Below are 16,940 nucleotides of genomic sequence, written 5' to 3' on the forward strand. Positions count from 1 at the left end.
AAGTAATAAGACAGTTGTTGCAGACTCAGGGGGGCAAATAAAACTTACCTTTTCCACCCCAGCATGTTCCTTCCTTTGGCCCCTGCGCACCCCATCCTCTAACACACTTTAGTCTCAGGCTCACTTGCAGCCCCCCCCCCAATTCATCGACCCCTCTTTCATCACTAGAATACGCACGCAACCTTCCTTCCTTCCTTCCTCGCCACCCAGGTACAGATCTTTGTTTACTTCAACAAAGAGGCAATTTTCCATCGTTTGGGATCAGACATTTTATTTACAGCAGTTTTAGAGCCAGCCCTGGCACACGTCTCCCCTTTCAACCTTGTGCACCGAAAACCCTTTTCTTAAAAAAAACTTCCAACACCTACTTTTGACCCTCCCTAAAGGAAGTTAACAGGGTGACTATTCAGCATAAAAGGACCAATGCAGAACTACTTGCTCGTGGGTTTTGGTTTCATATTGCAGAAACAAAAAAGAAGCTGCAGAGTTATTCTATGCAAAGCCACTCCTTTTCTTGGTCTTCCCATAAAACATACCCCAAGAGGTAGGCCAGGGTATACCCAATTTTGCACGTCAGGATAGAGAGGCACATAAGGTGAAAACACTTGCCCAAGGCAATAATGGTTCCAGCGGAGAGAGACTACAGACCATGGTCTGGTCTCCCTCAGAGGCAGGAGCAGGCCAAATAAAGGCACTGGAGGGTTTATCACTACTCTCAGTCTTCTGCTACCCTTCCAGATCTGAGAACTCTAGTATGGATGGCACCTGCTAGGAATCTATAAAGTGACCATGTGCAGGATGGGCAGGAATAAGCCCACCTCCAGCTCAGAACTAGCGATGTCCCTGGTCTGAGCCACAGAAACTCCTGGCAACCTGCTATGTGTGATTTGTACATATCTGTGGGGAGGACAAAACCCACAGGGCTGGCTATTTGTGGGTGCTTCCTTAACACTAGAATACACCAGAGCATTTTACAGAGAAGGAACAAGTATTATGGCATGCAGCAGCAGAATTGCAGGTAGAAAGCCCCCAGGTCCTCTAAGGGAGAATTATCTATATACTATAAAACAAACATCAGAAAAATCCAGGATATAAAAACACAGAAGTATTTCTCTTTTGCTTTTATAGCCCAAGAAAGAACACAGGCCCTGATGTATGGTTTCAAATGTCTGGACGTAATTCCTTCCCATTTTGAAAAGCAGCACTTCTGATTTTGAAGCCCAGATTTTCTGACATAATAATTCATAGTAAAAGCAACTGTCCCTTAGGAGACTGGGTGTCAAGATCTCATCAGCTGGTTCCTCCAGCTTGCAGCTCACAGTTCCCTCTAACAGTAGATGAAGCAGGCTGTCACCTGCAGAAATTCTGGCTCTTTCAGTGCCATGTAAGGAAAACCCGGCCACCAGATCAGGCCAAAGGGAGCCCGTCTAGAGCCCTTGTCTATTGTGATGCCCCAGCAAGTGGTATTCAGGGGCATTTTACTGCCCCAATCCTGGAGGTAGTGTGTCATAACAAGGAACCACTGAAACTCTTTGTACGACTTCTGTTCTTTTTAAGCTAAAGCCAACAGTGTTAACCTTCAGTAATTTTAAAGCAAACAGCTGTGAAATCATGGATGGAGAAGGATGCCGATGAGAGCAACAAATCATGTTTAATGAGCCTGGATCTGCCCCTGCATGGAAATGGTGGGTACTAAACTTCAGAGCAAGTGCTCAGAACTGACAAACTGGGCGGCTGGGGCTATTTAGGGGACACTTAAGAATACTGACTGATCAGGGATTGCAAGGAAGCAGGCATGTGATATTTGAAGCTAAGCCCCAAACACCTGCAAAACGGCAAGAGATGCCAGGAAGAAACCTCTTGGACTGTGCCGAGTTTGGGGCAGAAAAATGTACTGGCTTGGCCTCTCAGGTTCTCAGGACCAGATCCCAGTGTCTCAGGGAAGCTTCAGCTAATGAGGATTTTTAAGGCACCAATTCTGTGTAGAGAGGGAGAAGCAGCACACGCACCTGGGCTGGCTGGCAGGCAAGGCTGAAAGTGTCGCTAGCATTGCTTTACTGGGCAAGAAAAGCCAGAGAGAATGCATAGGGTTTGAGGGGGCTGGAGAAGGTCAGCCCCCCCCCCAGCAGCCCCACCTGTTTGCCTGCAGCAGCCCCAACATAAAGAATGTCAACCACAAGCCTTTGCAACCACCTCATGGAAGTCGTTCCCTGTGCACTGCGTAAGCTTGCCATAAAAATGAATGTATCTTCCATGACAAAAGAACACAGAAGCATAGCAGCATTAGGGTCACTCCTGTGGCTCAAATACCCTGCAGCAGCCGAGAAAACTGACAATGAAAATAGACATCAGGGGAAGGTGTTGACATTGGGAGTTGCGTCCTTCGTTTTCCAAGGTACGGTAAGGCAGAGCAAAACAAAGATCAGGGATGTCTTAGCAGGGCAAAATCTTGCAGCGTTCAGTGGTACAACTGCTCAGCTGCTTCCAGGCGCCTGTCCATTCACTGTGATGAGTTCCCTTGGCTGAGGCTGCTGCTACACCATCCATCCATCACAAGGAAGCAGCATCCAGCAGGCCAAGTGGTCCTCAATGCAAAGCTCAGTGCAAAGCTGACTCCTTGAAGGCATTGCAGAAAACTCAAAATGGGACTCTGGACACAACTCCCCTCTTCCCATGCAGATCCTCTGAAAGCAGCCCCACCAACCCACGTCTTTGAAAGGCAACCCATTTCTGTTTTAGCCAAAGCAAGACCCAACAACCTTCTCAAGGGAGACCAAGCGGCAGAGCAGGAATCCAGCCTGCCAAGACCTTAACAGAACATGGATTCTGAAGCAACAAACAGAAAGTGGATTAAAAGAGCACAAAGTCAGAGCAGATTCATTTGATGACTCCTTTGCTAACAAGCCCAAAGGGAGGAAGAGATGCAGCCAAGGATAAAGAGGGCCTCTCTTGCGTCTTGCTCCTGAGCACACAGCAGGTTCAGGCTAATCGTGGCTGGAAATGGCCTTTCCCTTCAAGGAAGGGACCTTTGGGCTCGATGCTCCAGAGCAGCCAATGAGGCCCAAAACAAGGGGTCTGTCCCCAAAGGAGGAGGAGAAGCAGGGAGGTGGGTTCTGGCACCAGGCGGAAGTGGCGCTGAGTTACACAGAACACTACTGCAGGCGTAAAAGCAGGGGCAGGGAGGCAGGCCGTGGCTCAGTGGGACAGGCACATGCTTCGCATGCAGTAGGGGTGGGATCTTCAGGTAGCAGACTCGGGCAGAAGTGATGAGGAAGGATGATCCACCTGAGGCCGTGGAAAGCGTGTCTGTCTGAGCAGACGACACTGCCTGGGATGGACTGAGCAGCTTCCTTTGTTGCAAAGCCAGCGCAGGAAACTACCAGAACACCCAGCCAGAGGCTGCCAAGCGGCCATGTCAAATTTCACCTTGTGGAGAACTGGAACTCCATTTTTTTCTTCTTCAAAAGGCCAGATTCAGAAATCTGGAACTCAAAACACAACCAAGTCTCAGAGACGAAATGAGACTTAGGCTTCAGCACCAAAAAGTTGAGGTTCCCAAAAGAACTTCTGACCAAGCAGGAGGGTGTTCTGTTCCTGCTGGAGCCTTGGTTCTTGAAGGAGAAGAAACTTTTCTGCACCAACAGGGCTTTGAGGGGAAACCACAGACCGATCAAGCCTTTCTGAATGTGCCAACAGCCACCAGTCAGAAACAGCAGCGGCATCTATTCCTCAAAGAGCAGTCCAAGCAAGACCTTCCTCCGGTTGGCAAAGAGTCCGTTGGCAGGCAGCTCAGAGGGTGCTTTTTCCTGGTCCAGAATCTGGCCATGGATTTCCCTTTCTGCCATTCCCAAGAGGTGCCCACAGCCTCCCCCCCCCCCACGTGCAGCTGCTCCAGACTCGCAAAGGAACCAAGGAGAAGCAAGGAAGTCACCCCCAAGAGAGATGCCCACGGATCTGGATCTCAGCCGCATACGCCCCTAAGTGTTCTCTTTGGAAACAAAGGGCAACTCCCTCTGCATTTCTTCCCCCCACTCAGAGACCAAAAGGCCCACTCCCCAGTGATCCACTGGCGACCCACAAGCCGTGAGTGGCAAGTGAGATCAGGGCGTCTCTTTGGAGCGTGGGAAGGCTCTTTCTGCAAAACAAAAGACCCGGCAACCGCCACCAAGCTGAAGACTCATCTTTCCCCCCCCACACACACTTTGTCACTGACAAATGAAGCTCCAAGCCCCGCAGGAAAATCCAGGTGGGGGAGACCAGAGAGAACGATGGCTCAGCCCACTGAGTTGTGGGCAGCGTGAGAATCTCCCCAAGGCTCTCTCTGCGGTCGCGCGGGGGGGGGTGGGTGGCACTTTGGCAGAAGGTCCCTCTTCCTCTCGTGCTACCTGGACTGAGCAAGGATGAGCTGCTTGAACCACAGGCTGACGGCGCAGTCCACCCGCATCACCAGGCCGATGCCCAGCAGGAGGAAAACGCTGCTCACCATGAAGCCCAGCGCTTCAAAGAGGAACCTGGAAGCGGAACAGAAGCCCCAGTGAGGAAAGTACCACAAAGGCTCCACAGGAGGCGCTCTGCATGCGAGAGGCCCCAAATTTAACCCTTGAGGGAAGAGGGGCACCCTGGGGGGGGGGGGGAGCTAGTGAAGACACTACAGGGGCAACTGGCCTAACTCAGGGGCAAGTCAACTACTCATTTCTGTGCTGGGTGGTAGGGCTAGGCGATATATCATCCAAAACCACTTTGAAGTCCATATCATGATGCCGGTTTCATAATTTTTGACGCGGCAATATATTGCGAATCATGATGTGTGCATGTGCTATGCAAAAACCACAAAGTGGGGAAAACCCTGAAGCCGGCCAATGTGTCTCTCGATTCCTGCAGCCCCTGCTAACTGCCGGCTCAGCGCTTCTCTTTCTCGTGCAGCAAATCACAAAAGCAGGTGCCGGCAAAAATCCCAATGCAGGAAAAAATGTGAAGCCAGCCAATGTCTACACGTAGCTCCATCCTTATTTCAGACATGGCGATACATCAGCATAGCGCAAAGTTTAGCTGGCGATATATCGCAATGTTGAAAACGAGGCATCGCCCAGCCCTACAAGTCATACTTCACAAGCAGAGAAAGCAGGAGGGTGACCATGAAGGTGGAGGGACAGCTTCTGCTAAGCTCTCAGAAGCCAGAGGCAGCATAAAGCAGGCACATCAAGAGTGAGAGCAGCCTATCAATATATGAGAAATACTACTATAGGAATGAATCACACTGAATAGTATTGAATGGAAGAATCTTATATTGTTTTTGTCACTGTCTTTGTTTCGTCTTTTTCCTCTTCTTCTGTTTGTTTCTTTTTTATATGTAGCGATGTAAAGTTATTAAGTCTGATATTATTTGATTTGTGTAGTGGTTATTAATACATGTGTCTGTTAACTATGTATTTATTTGTATATTTAAAATAAAAAATAATGCAAAAAGAGAAAGAGAGCGCAGCCTAAGGCCGAGAGAACTCTAACTCAGACCACCCATTTCCCACCCAGCCTTGCAACTCTGCCCGGCAGCCCTGGGCTCTGAAACACCCAACCCTTTCCCTGCCAGCACACGGAGGGGACTGAGCTCCAGAGCCACAGGACACTTGCCCAACTTACTTGGGGGCAAACACCTTCCAGACCATAAGGTGCCTTCTGAGGATGATTGCTGCCAAGACACAAGCCAGAATCTATTGGGGAAAGAAAAGGAGTTCAGGCTGCAGGTAAACCTCCTGGTGTTCATTCACTGTAGCCTCACATGCACAGCCCACCAGTCCCCACTGCCGCCTCTCCCTCCCTCTCTCTCTCTGGCTTGCAGAAAAAGGCCTCCCCCGTGTTTGCTTCCAGGAACATACCTGAACCCCCAGAACAAGCAGGTACTTGAGCCCCAGTTGCAGAAGCGCTGCTGAAAACTTCTCTGGGGCTTCCCGGAGCCTCATCTCCATCATCTGTTCCTCCCTGTCTGGAGGTTCTGCCTTCGACTTCTTGCCCTTGGAGGCGGTGGGCATTTCACAGACAAACGGCCAAAGCAGAAGCAATGGGCAGCCGGCTACCTCAAGGAAAGCAGGGGGAAGAGAGAGGGGTCACTGGAAAGAACGCTGGGGCCCACCAGCTGATGGAACCCAGAGGAAAGAAAGGGGCGAGAAGATCAATCCCTCTAAATCAGTGCTTCCCAAACTGTTTCGGGGCCCCTCCCACTTGGTTCCATCAACGCAGCCCCAGCACCTGCTACCCTGCCTATAAAAAGCATTATTCAAAACAGTGTTTTGCACAGTCCACAGGAAGAAAATAACACAATTGTCAGGGACAACTCAAAACAGTAACAATTAATTGCAAATTTATTCAGATGCTTTGAATTATGGATTTGTGTAATGAAAATGTAATGAAATATGGAAAACTGAATAAAAATTATGCAAAAAAATAAAAAATTGCAAATTTATTCAGAATCCAAGTAAAACTATTCAGTTTAATTAATTCAACGAAACTGATGAGCTTGATCCAAGGATATCAGCTTTTTCAAGTCTGGTAGCCATTTACACCTCTTTGCCTCCCCCCTTAGGAAACCCCAGCGCCCCCGCCAGTACTGCCCACTTTGGAAAACACTGTGCTAAGCAATGCCTGGGGGGGTTATGCCCCCTCCCTTCAGCCAAAAAGGCGATCAGGAACCAGGTCCCACCAGACTCCACTCTCTGACGCCCTCAGGGCAGTGCAGAGGAAGTTGGAGACCCTCCCTAGTTTGATATATTTAGAAAGAAAAAAACAGACCACTTAATCAGAAAATTCTCCACGTGCTGTATTGAGGACTGCAAAGTCATCAAAAAAATGCAGATGAAATCAGCAAACATGCAAAACAAGCACAATTCTAGGTAGGCTTTCTGAAATAAATAAGTTTTAAGCAGGTGCCTAAAACCCTGTGTGGGTGCTTGCCTCAAAGCAGTTCCCATCACTGGCAAAGCTAGGGAGAAGCGCTTGAAAAGCAAAAGCATCGCAGCCTTTCCTTCCCAGGTAAGGCCCCGTAAACAGACACACACTCCCCCCACTCCTATTGCCAATGCCAAGATGCTGGCGGTATTCCAGGAGCTGCTGTGGGCCTGTAGATCAGGAGTGGGGGGGGGGGGAAGGCGTGTCTCTCCAGGGGCAGCTGTACCTCGACTCCCAGCACCCCAAAAAGTGGCCACGCTGAATGCTGGGAACTAGAGTCCAGCAATGCCGTGTCTTCATTTGCTACCCAAACCCAACTCTTAGTGCTGAGCAGGCAGCCTCTGCCAAGCCGCCCTCCACAATCACTTACCTGGGGCCAAAGCAAACACCATTCATGCTCTGCCTGTTGCAAGCTCAGAGAAGGAGCCCTGGGGCCTTTCCCGGAGGCAGCGGACTCACCCGCAAAGAGGATGTGGGAGGCGAAGGTGTTGGCCCCGACCAGGAGCGCCGGCAGCAGGTTGGTTTCATGCCCCTGCTGGAAGCCGACAAAGGCTGCGTTCCAGTGGATGGCTGGGAAGACTGGCTGGTGGCCTGTGGCATAGAAGAACTGGGCCGCAGCAAGAGCCCAGGCGATGAGGGCGTACCAGGGCACCACAAAGGGATCTGGGGGGGGGGGGAGGACGAGAACCGTCAGGGCCAGCAAGGAACCCCTGGAGACACAATGCGGCAGAGCTTCTGCAGTGGGAACCAGAATTGCGTTCAACTAACCCACCCCATCAATGCAAGGATTTCCACTTGCCTGGCGAGACTCCCCCCTCCCCTGCCAGAGGTTCCCAAGTGTTTTGGGGCCACCACCCTCCCCTCAGGTCCATAAACACGACCCCAGTGCCCCCTACCCCACCTTTTAAAAAGGGTTGCTGTATTCAGAATAGCTGTTTGCATGCCCCACTGAAGAAGATAACAACACAACAAAATTCTAAACTCTAAATTGCACATCTATGCAAAATCCAATGGAGAGGTGGGGAACATCCCATTGCGCAAGCAGAAATCCCTTGTCTCCCAGGTCCTAGTCTGCCTCTCTAACCCCTGCACCACACTGCTTGCTTTGCAGTTTCTGTGGCCTCCTTCCGCTCCCCTCTTCCCTGGGACCTCCCCTGCAGATTCCTAGGGCACCGTTATTCCTTAACAGCTGGGCCATTTTGAGCTTCTGCCATTTCTCTGAGAGTGAAGCCCTTCCTGCAAGAGGACGCTGTCCACAGCCCTGACTCAGGAGGAGTGGCGATCCAGGGCCGTGGCCTTACTCACCAGCCTGCGAGGAGGAGGAGGAGGAGAGCGCCACGGCGCAGGCGTGCATCCAGAGCAGCGCGAAGGCCTCGAGGAAGAGCAGCAGGAAGGCCAGGCTGAGCCGCTCGCTGTGCAGCGTCATGAAGAGGAAGCCCAGCAGGGCCAGGCAGATGAGGAGCGCGGCCGAGTAGACGCTGCCCAGCCCGTAGGCGGCCACCGTGGCCCTGCCACCCGACTTGGCCTCGTCCAGGCGGCTCTTCAGGGACTGCTGCATCCGCCGGTAGAGCTGTGGGATGACGTGCTGGAGCTCCGCCTGGGAGCTGGGAGAGACAATGGGGGCCTCGGCCGGCTCCCGGCTGTCGCGCACAAAGACGGTCACGGGGTCCCAGAGGACCAGCAGGAGCCCCACCAGCACCAGGCCAAAGATCGCCTGGGGGAAGGCCACCAGGGCCAGCTGCACCCAGGCGTGCAGCTTGACCAGGGCCTCCTCGGCCCCGGAGGTGATGGCCCAGTAGCCCCCCACGCAGATGGCCAGCAGCGGGAAGCCCCAGCGCACAAAGAGCACCGGGGCGCTGGGGCTGTTGAGGTTGCCGTAGTGGCGCAGCCAGCGGCGCACGCCCCAGGCCAGGCAGGCCAGCACGGCCAGGCAGAGGAGGTAGCAGGAGTTCTTGGCCCCCGGGTCCTGCAGGCTGGAGAGCGGGGCCAGGAGCGTCGAGGAGCGGCAGCAGGGGGTCTCCTCGCGGCACTGCCGGAAGAGTGCTGAGAGGCGGGCGCAGGCGAGGACCACGCCCAGCAGGCCCAGCAGCCGCAGGGCCGGGGGGGAGCCGCCCTCCAGCCGCCCCTCCCAGTGCAGGTGCAGCACCAGCAGCAGCACCAGTGAGGCCAGCAGGAAGGGCGCCACCTGCGCCTCGGCCACCACGAAGCTGTCTGAGAGCATGGCGCCGCAGCGAGCCAGCAGGATGCCTCCGGGCAGGCCCAGCCCCGATGCCCGCAGCCTCTGCCTCAGGCTGGTGCCCACAGAGGGAGAACAAGCGCTGGCCGAATGGCTCCTCCACGGCCGCTTGGTCCAGCAGTGCCAGAAGAAGGCGCACTGGGAGGCGGCCGCTCCCCAGGAGGAGAGCAGGACAAGGTCCACAGCAGCCCAGCCGAGGAGGTGAGCCAGGCCGGGCAGGGCCACCCCCACCACACCCCAGAGGACGGGGTAGAGGAGGAGGCGGCGGTAGGAGAAGCTCAGGCCCGAGGCCACTCTGGAGGCAACGTAGCACAGCACACAGGAAGACGTCAGCAGGGCACAGCCAGCCAGCATGCGGGCCGGGTGGAAGCGGGCCCAGGACCCCGCGCAGACGGCCCTCGCCTCCTGCAGATAGCGCCGGAAGCGGCCCCGGAGGTGCTCCAGGTGCGGCAGAGCAGGGGGCCCCGGCTGGGCGGAGAGCTGCTCGTGCTCTTCCACGGCAGCAGAGAAGAGGTCCTGGAGCCGCCGCAGCTTCTCCGCCGAGATGTCTTGGGCTGCCCGCGAGTAGGAGCGCAGGAAGCGGTCAACCTGCAATGCCAAGTGTCTCCGTCACTGAGCGCAGGGACACTCAAGGGGGAGGGAGAGGCTGGACTCTAAGGAACCTTTCGCCTCAAGGTCCAGCCGCCAAGCTCCTCTTACCTGCCTGGCGTTGATGCTGTATGCCTCCAGCTGGGCGAGGAGCGAGGAGGCAGCGCCGCCCTCTGCAGAAAACAGCTCAGCCATCACTTCCCCGATGTTGCTGTAGGGCACCGGCACCCCCAGCAGCAGGGCCAGCGTGGGGACCAGGTTCACCTGCGGGACGGTCTCTGGCTCCTGGAGGGAGGGAGGAAGCAAGGGGTCCGGCTGCTGAAGGGCTCCTGTGGCAGGTGGCAGGGAGAACAGCACCCGGTGGGGACCCCAGGACCCCACCCACCCACAGCAGGCAAGCAGCACCAGGAGCACAGGAAGCCGCCTGGTACAGAATCAGACCATTGGGTCCCTCTGGCTCAGTTATGTCTACACTGACTGGCAGCAGTGGCTCTCCAGGGCTCCAGGCAGGAGCCTCTCCCGTCCCGACCTGGAGGTGCCATCGGGGACTGATCCTGGGGCTCCTGAATCCACGACGGAAGCCAAGCCACTGAGGGACAAGCCTTTTGCCTTCTCAAAAGCCTCCCGCCTTCTCCCCCACCCAGCCAGCCAGAAAGAAGCTGGCAGGCAGCCATGACCGCACTCTTCAGCTCTAAAAGGTAACAAGCCTGAAAAAGAGCACCAATCTCCTTTCCAAAGCACAATTGGCCAAGGGGTTATTTGCACCAGTTGCAACAAGCTCTCCAGGGTCTGGCTGATGCCCCATCTAGTCCAGCCTCCTTTCTCACAGTGGCTGACCAGATGCAAAAGGTGGGAAGGGAAAGATCCCTTTTGAAGGGCAACAGAGAGAGAGAGAGAGAGAGCCTCCACCTGGCTTACCTGAGGCGGGTGGCTCTGGAACAGCTGGGCTTTGCTGTACACAAAGAGGGCTGCATTGACCTCCTCTTCGCTGTCTCCTCCGTGGTCCCCGGTCCCCGTCATGCCATGGTCCCCTGCTACCAGGAGCAGCGTGTCATTCGCCAGGTGGTCAACCAGTGACCTGTCCATCAACAACACGGGACTTCAGCTGCCTCCCTGTGCCAGTGGATGCCCCCCACAACAAAGTGGGTGGGCACCAGCCATGTTGTTTAGGCAGGACCTTCAGGGGTGCCTGAGCCCAAATGCAGCTTTGACGGGGGACTTTCTGACTCACAGCCTGGGATGCTCTCCTGCAGCAAACCAGCTTAACTTCCAGGGTGCAGATCCTGGGGCTCAAGGCCAGCTGCTTCCCTTCCAGGGAGGGCCAAGGCTCAAATCCTGATTGGGGCAGCCTTGGCCAAGTGGCTCCAGTTCAAACTGCCTCCAGGGGGTCCTTCAGAGTCTGAATCAGAGGCTCATCCAAGAGCTCTCTCTATATGGAGCTCAAAAGCTAAAGTTTAAAGGGACATTGACATAGTTGTCACCAACCTGGTGCCCTCCAGGTGCTCTGAACTACAACTCCCAGCAGAGTCATGCTGGCAGGGCCTGATGCACTCCAAAACACCTAGTGGGCACCAGGTTGGCAAAGGGGCCCCTAACATAATGTAAACGTCCAAAGATCTTTGAGGTCCCCAAGCAGCTGGAGCCCAAAGCAGAGGAAGGAGAATAAAACAAGCAAGAGAACTCCCACTTCTGGCCCTCCCAGCACTGGCCAGCACAATCCACGTTCCTCTGGAAGGCCCAGCTGCTGTTCAGTGGCAGTCCATCCTGCTTCAGTCCTTGGCACACAATGGGCTGCTGCTGAGAAGCCAGGGGCGCCCAAATGACCCGAGAAACCAGCTCACCTGAGCATGTCATTCATCTGCGAGAGCTTCTTGGCCATTTCGGGATGGTCTGGTCCATGCTTATGGCCACAGTGATCCACGCCCAAGAAGTGGGCAATCAGCAACTCCCACTCGCCACCATCGACTGCGCCACCACAGAGAGAGGGAGAGAGAGGGAGAGAAGGATGAAGACTTGCCCCTTCCACTCTGAGAGGCAGCCAATGTTTCTTTCTTCTCTGGTGCACTTTCCTGAGGGCTGAGAGGAAGAGCACGAGCAGATTTCTCCCCCTCCCCCCCTCCAATGCACACCTTCAGATGTGCTCAGGCCCAGGCCTTGAAGACACAGGGAGGAGACAATAGGAGGCAGGCAAAAAGCCAGCAGACTTTTTAGACTTTGCTGCCAGCAGAGGGCAGGGGGTGACAAAGGCTGGTGGAGGATGACTGGCTTCTCATTGGGAAAACATCCACACAGAAAGGATTTCATTGTGGGTGAAGAAATTCCATTCATGCAATTTGCAGAGCCCTGCTTAGTGCAAAACAAGTCATTTCAAAAACAGAAATTTGAGGAGGCAGCCTACTTCCCTTTTTAAAGCTGACATAAATTCAAGTTAAGGCAATCCATTTTGAAACAAGCGTTTTCCCATTAAAAACAGACTTTTAATTGTTCAGTGTTCCCCCTTTTGCAAAAACCAATTTTGAAGAACTCTTTAACAATTTACTTTAGAATGTCTCTCCCTCAAGGATTCTGGCTGGCACAAGGGGACTCGAGCCACACCAGAGCCTGGAGCCTTCAAGGCCACATCACCCTTCAAGGTTATGGACTGAGAAAAAGGGCAGACAGAGGGCAGGCCACTCCCAGCAGGCCTCTCCTCACCCGGCTGCAAAGTGCCTCTGCCCGCTCCGCCTGGGGTTTCCTCCAGCAGCCTGGCCTGGAAAGGGAGCCAAGAACTCCGGCCCGAGACAGCAGCTCACCTGTCTCATACAAATGCTGCAGGATTCCATCATCTACAGTGTGAAGATCCTTCACGTTGAAAGAAGGGAAGAAGTACGAGCGGTGGAAGGCCTGGGGGAAGAGCCCGTCCCAGGTGTCGTCCCCCATGAACACCACTCTTTTCCCTGCAAAGGGGGGGGGGGTGAGAGAGGGGTGTTTAGAGCACAGCAATCAGCAGGTCACCAAGTTAGGGAGCTGAAACCTAGTCAGCGGAGCCCAGGAGCTCCAGGTTCCGTTCCTCTTGGTTCCTTTCTAGAGAGCTCAGGAAATTCATCCTCAGATCCACCCAACCAGAACATTCAAGGCCAAGGAGGGATATGCACACAGCTCTCCTCCAGCTCAGGGAAACAGCATCACACAGTCACTACAGATCAGTCCCTTTGAGCCGATAACACAGTGGTGTAGTTTCCACCTGACAAAAGTTTGGGTTTTCTAAAAATATATATATGGGAATATGGGAAGAACTGAAAGCTACAGCCTGCTTTTCTTGAGCTTCAGCAAGGATATTGTTTATAGCAGTGTTTCTCAACCTTGGGTTCTCCAGATGTTGTTGGACTACAACTCCCATCATCCCTGAGCTCTGGCCTTGCTAGCTAGGAATGATAGGAGTTGTAGTCCCAAAACATCTGGGGACCCAAGGTTGACAAAGGCTGGTTTATAGTTTCTACATTGTACATCTCTTAAGAAATTTCTTTTAAAATATTAAACCATTTATAAATGTGTTAAACAAACGATCAACAATGACCCACACCATTCCACACATTTCATGCCCACATTCTGCCTTGGTAGCAAACACAGCACAGACAGACCCCCGCAACCTCTTGAGTTCTCCCTGCTGATTTGAGCTGGTGCTCAGCGTATGTAGCCACAAAAGAGGTCCCTGTCTGAACTTTTCCTCCAGCCTGCATCATCAAGCCACAAAGGCAAAAGTCCCCAGAATATATAAGATATATAAGACCACATCCAGACTTAGTTCACTGTCAGTTTTGTACTAATTTATTTCCCCATGTATTTCTGCAGCAGTCTTTTCAGAGTAACCTGTCGGTCTGAAACATAACAGGGAACAAGTTGGCTTTGTACAACATCCCCGCCTAGTCGCTTTGGAAGCCATTTCCCCTCAACACAAGAAGCCAAATCTAGCTACTGCCTCCAAACCACAATATACACCACAGAGACCAGGGCCCTGGCTCTCATTTTCGGCAGGTCAAAGCAACCCCATCCCAAGTGGAGCAAAACTGAACTTGCCAGACGCTTCTTCCCAACCTCAAATATAAATCTGCCTGCTTTCAACTACCGAGTCATAACCTACAAGGAAGTAGCTCATGATGCAAGTCTACACTTAAAGGGAACCATTTTGTCACCAGCACTTGCAGGCTAAGTCCCGAGAGAAAAATGAAAGAGTAAGGAGAAGAGTGCATCTGAGGAAAAGGAAGAAAGAAATGAAGATGAAGAAAGCACTTCCCTTGGTCCACAACAGCTTGAATAAGAGAGGCAAAGCGTTCTGCAAAGAGCCTGCCCTCACCACCCGCTTCTGGAGGCACCCACCGTTCTGCGCCAGCTGCCAGACCAAGTTGTCCTCCTGGATGGCGTAGGAGGCGAAGTTGCTGCCTGCGTCAATGAAGGTGGGCAGGGAGCCGGTGGTGATGCCCTTGATGCGCTGCATGGTGGTGGTGGGAGGGTCGGCCCGGAAGCGGAAGAGGCGGGCATGCAGGGGCTGCAGACTGGCCAGCTGGTGCAGGAACCCCAGCTTGTTCTCATAAGGCCGCGGCTCCCGCCTGGAGGGGTCGTACTGGGCAAACTCAAACTTGAGGGCGTCGATGATGACGAGCACGGCTTTGGGGAAGCGCCTTGGCAGCCAGCAGGAGCCAAGGGGGCCCCTGGCCCCTGGCAGGGAGGTGGCCAGGGGGTCCGAGCAGCTGCTGCGGTTGGCCAGCTCCACACGCATGAGGAGGAAGCCGCTGGTGAAGAGTCCGATGGCCGAGAAGAAGAGGAAGCAGGTCCAGGCAAGGAAGAGCAGCACTGGTAGTCTCTGCATCCTGCAGGGAAGGGGAGAAAGGACCGGTGAGCAGTGGGTGCCCCTCACACCCCCTGGGTGCTCAAAGTCTACCGGTCTCACCACCGGTGTTTTCGTAGGTACAAGCAGTATGACCTGCATAAGACGTAATATAACACAAATCACCGCCTGGGCGAAACATGAGATAAATGATGCATTGCTCTATGCCAGCAATGTCCAACTGGTCAACTGCGATTGAGATGTAGATCACTGGCGTGCTTCAAGTTGATCGCTGGAGTTAAGAAAGTGATTGGCCGGTTGCTCACGCAGCGCCCAGCACCCGGTGCTGTGTCCCATTCCCTCTGCCGGTGCTGCTGTGAAAGCTTATTATCCCTGTACTGGTGGCCTAGTGGTGGTAGCTGTTAGGGCTGCGAACTGCAGGGTGGTCGTTTTCATGCAATCCTTTGCCAAAAAAGCTCAACTAATCCGTTCAATCCTTCCCCCCAAAAGCTGAAGATCTGAGTTCACTCCCCTCTAAAAGAAGCTCAACACCTCTTGGCAATTGTTCCTAAAAAAAAGTTCAACAACTGTGGCCTCTCCCCTTAAGGAAAGTTCAAGACCTCTGGTCTCCCCCCCCCCCCCCGCCCAAAGAAAAGCTCAGCAAAGATGGGCAATGCCAATGGGTAGATCACTGCCAGTTTTATCATACTTGGAGTAGATGGCAGTCTCTAGGGAGTTGGACGTGCGTGCTCTACGTCAACGGCCAAGGCAGGCCCCCCCAAACTCGGCCCTCCAGCTCTTTTGGGACCACAATTCCCATCATCCCTAGCTAACAGGACCAGTGGTCAGGGATGCTGGGAACTGTAGTCCCAAAACACCTGGAGGGCCGAATTGGGGGGGGGGGCTGGCTTAAGGGCTTCGTGGCGGCTGAGGGCGCCGGGCGGGCGAGGGGCCGGGGCTCCCTCCCTCCCTGGGCCGGCGGGGTGACCTTGGGCTGCCCCTGCCAGCTGCTCCGCCGGGCTGTGGGGGTCGCTGCCAGGGCAAGGCCCCCCCCCCCGGAGGAAGGCCAGGGCGGGAGAAACTGGGGATAAGGGGGGCCCCCGGAATCCTGAGGGCCAGGTGCCTTTGGCCAAGGGACGCCGAGGGGGGGGGCACCCCTCTGTCTTCCCCCAGAACCGGGACCCACGGAAGGAGGGAGAGAGGGGACCCCCACCTGCCTGCGGAGGGGGACAGACTCCGCCGCCGCCGCCCTGCCCTTCCTCGGACTGGGCCCTCCTCTTCCTCTTCCTCGTCCGCCCGGCCCCCGGAGGCCCGTTCGGGGCTGCGGCGGCCCCACCTGTCGGCCAGGTGCGCGTGGGAGGGGAGAGGGAGATCCAGGGCGGCCCTTCCGCCTCCCTTCCGGGAAAGGGCGGAAGCGGAAGCGGAGGCCAGCGAGAGGCGGGCCAGAGCGGCAGGAGGGCGCCCCCGCGCGGCCGGGAAGAGCGAGGCTGGTCTCCCAGGCGGGTAGACTGCGCCTGCGCCCGGAGGCCGCCGCCCAGGCTCCCCCCCCCTTGTGCTTTGAGCTTTCTTTTCTGCTTTAAAAACGATCTGCTTTAAAAAAAGACAACAACATGTCTTGCTTTTGCCGTTTTAATCTCCTGGCTTTATGCTTCCCTTCAATGATTTTATTCCTGCGTTTTCTTTCTCGTTTTTTAGCTGTTCCTGTTTCTACCTGTGTTACGGGAATTGGGGGGGGGGCACATCTTTAAAGTTAAATGTTACAAATATTGTGCCTGAATGTATCCTTTCGACTTGACAGCTCAGGGAAGTTAAAAGGTAAAGGGACCCCTGACTGTTAGGTCCAGTCGTGGCCGACTCTGGGGTTGCGGCGCTCATCTCGCTTTATTGGCCGAGGGAGCCGGCGTACAGCTTCTGGGTCATGTGGCCAGCATGGCTAAGCCTGGCGAACCAGAGCAGCATTGCACGGAAACACTGTTTACCTTCCCGCTGGAGCGGTACCCATTTATCTACTTGCACTTTGATGTGCTTTCGAACTGCTAGGTTGGCAGGAGCTGGGACCGAGCAACGGGAGCTCACCTTCTGATCGGCAAGCCCAAGAGGCTCTGTGGTTTAACCCACAGCGCCACCCGCGTCCCTTTTGCTCTTCAAAGGTCCCGCTTATTCTATCCATGTACTGAAACTGGGTTCAGTGATAGAGCTTGCATTTAACTTTTTGGCCTGATTGCTTTAGTGGCTGTTTGTGGTGTGGCGTTTTTAAATTTCCTAGTAGGATGGAAACGTAGTGCAGGAGAGGGGCTCAGAGATACCAAAGTCAAGAAGACGTCCTAAGAACAGGCAGCTCAGCACTCTGCGAAGTTATTGTGTCCCTCAACC

At 54.4% G+C, this 16,940-nt stretch overlaps 1 protein-coding gene across 2 annotated transcripts; it reads right to left on the minus strand.

Moving 5' to 3' along the window:
* Positions 1-254: 254 nt before the first annotated feature.
* PIGO (phosphatidylinositol glycan anchor biosynthesis class O) lies at positions 255-15,958 on the minus strand. 2 transcript variants are annotated; one of them, XM_079995219.1, is made up of 11 exons: positions 15,781-15,953; positions 14,120-14,610; positions 12,556-12,699; positions 11,605-11,728; positions 10,682-10,841; positions 9,875-10,048; positions 8,245-9,763; positions 7,399-7,602; positions 5,874-6,067; positions 5,638-5,708; positions 255-4,511 (listed from the first exon to the last, which is right to left on the minus strand). In XM_079995219.1, exons 2-11 carry the CDS (start codon positions 14,607-14,609, stop codon positions 4,382-4,384), a joined length of 3,210 nt encoding a protein of 1,069 aa, XP_079851345.1. In that variant the 5' UTR covers position 14,610; positions 15,781-15,953; the 3' UTR covers positions 255-4,381. The 2 variants fall into 2 exon arrangements, with proteins under 2 accessions (XP_079851345.1, XP_079851346.1); XM_079995220.1 differs by lacking the exons at positions 255-4,511; positions 5,638-5,708 and having other exon boundaries at positions 5,881-6,071; positions 15,781-15,958.
* Positions 15,959-16,940: the final 982 nt, after the last annotated feature.

Source organism: Podarcis cretensis (genome assembly GCF_951804945.1).
Source record: "Podarcis cretensis genome assembly, chromosome: 11".
Lineage (NCBI taxonomy): Eukaryota > Metazoa > Chordata > Lepidosauria > Squamata > Lacertidae > Podarcis > Podarcis cretensis.

Bases quoted from the DNA above. Each gene is read 5' to 3' on its own strand.
- PIGO (XM_079995219.1), bottom strand. From the start codon at position 14,609: ATGCAGAGACTACCAGTGCTGCTCTTCCTTGCCTGGACCTGCTTCCTC. The intron at 11,729-12,555 runs GTGAGCTGCTGT...GTGGTGGCGCAG, and splicing joins GCAGCATTTGTATGAGACAG to TCGATGGTGGCGAGTGGGAG. The intron at 4,512-5,637 runs GTAAGTTGGGCA...TTCCGCTTCCAG, and splicing joins TGGAAGGTGTTTGCCCCCAA to GTTCCTCTTTGAAGCGCTGG.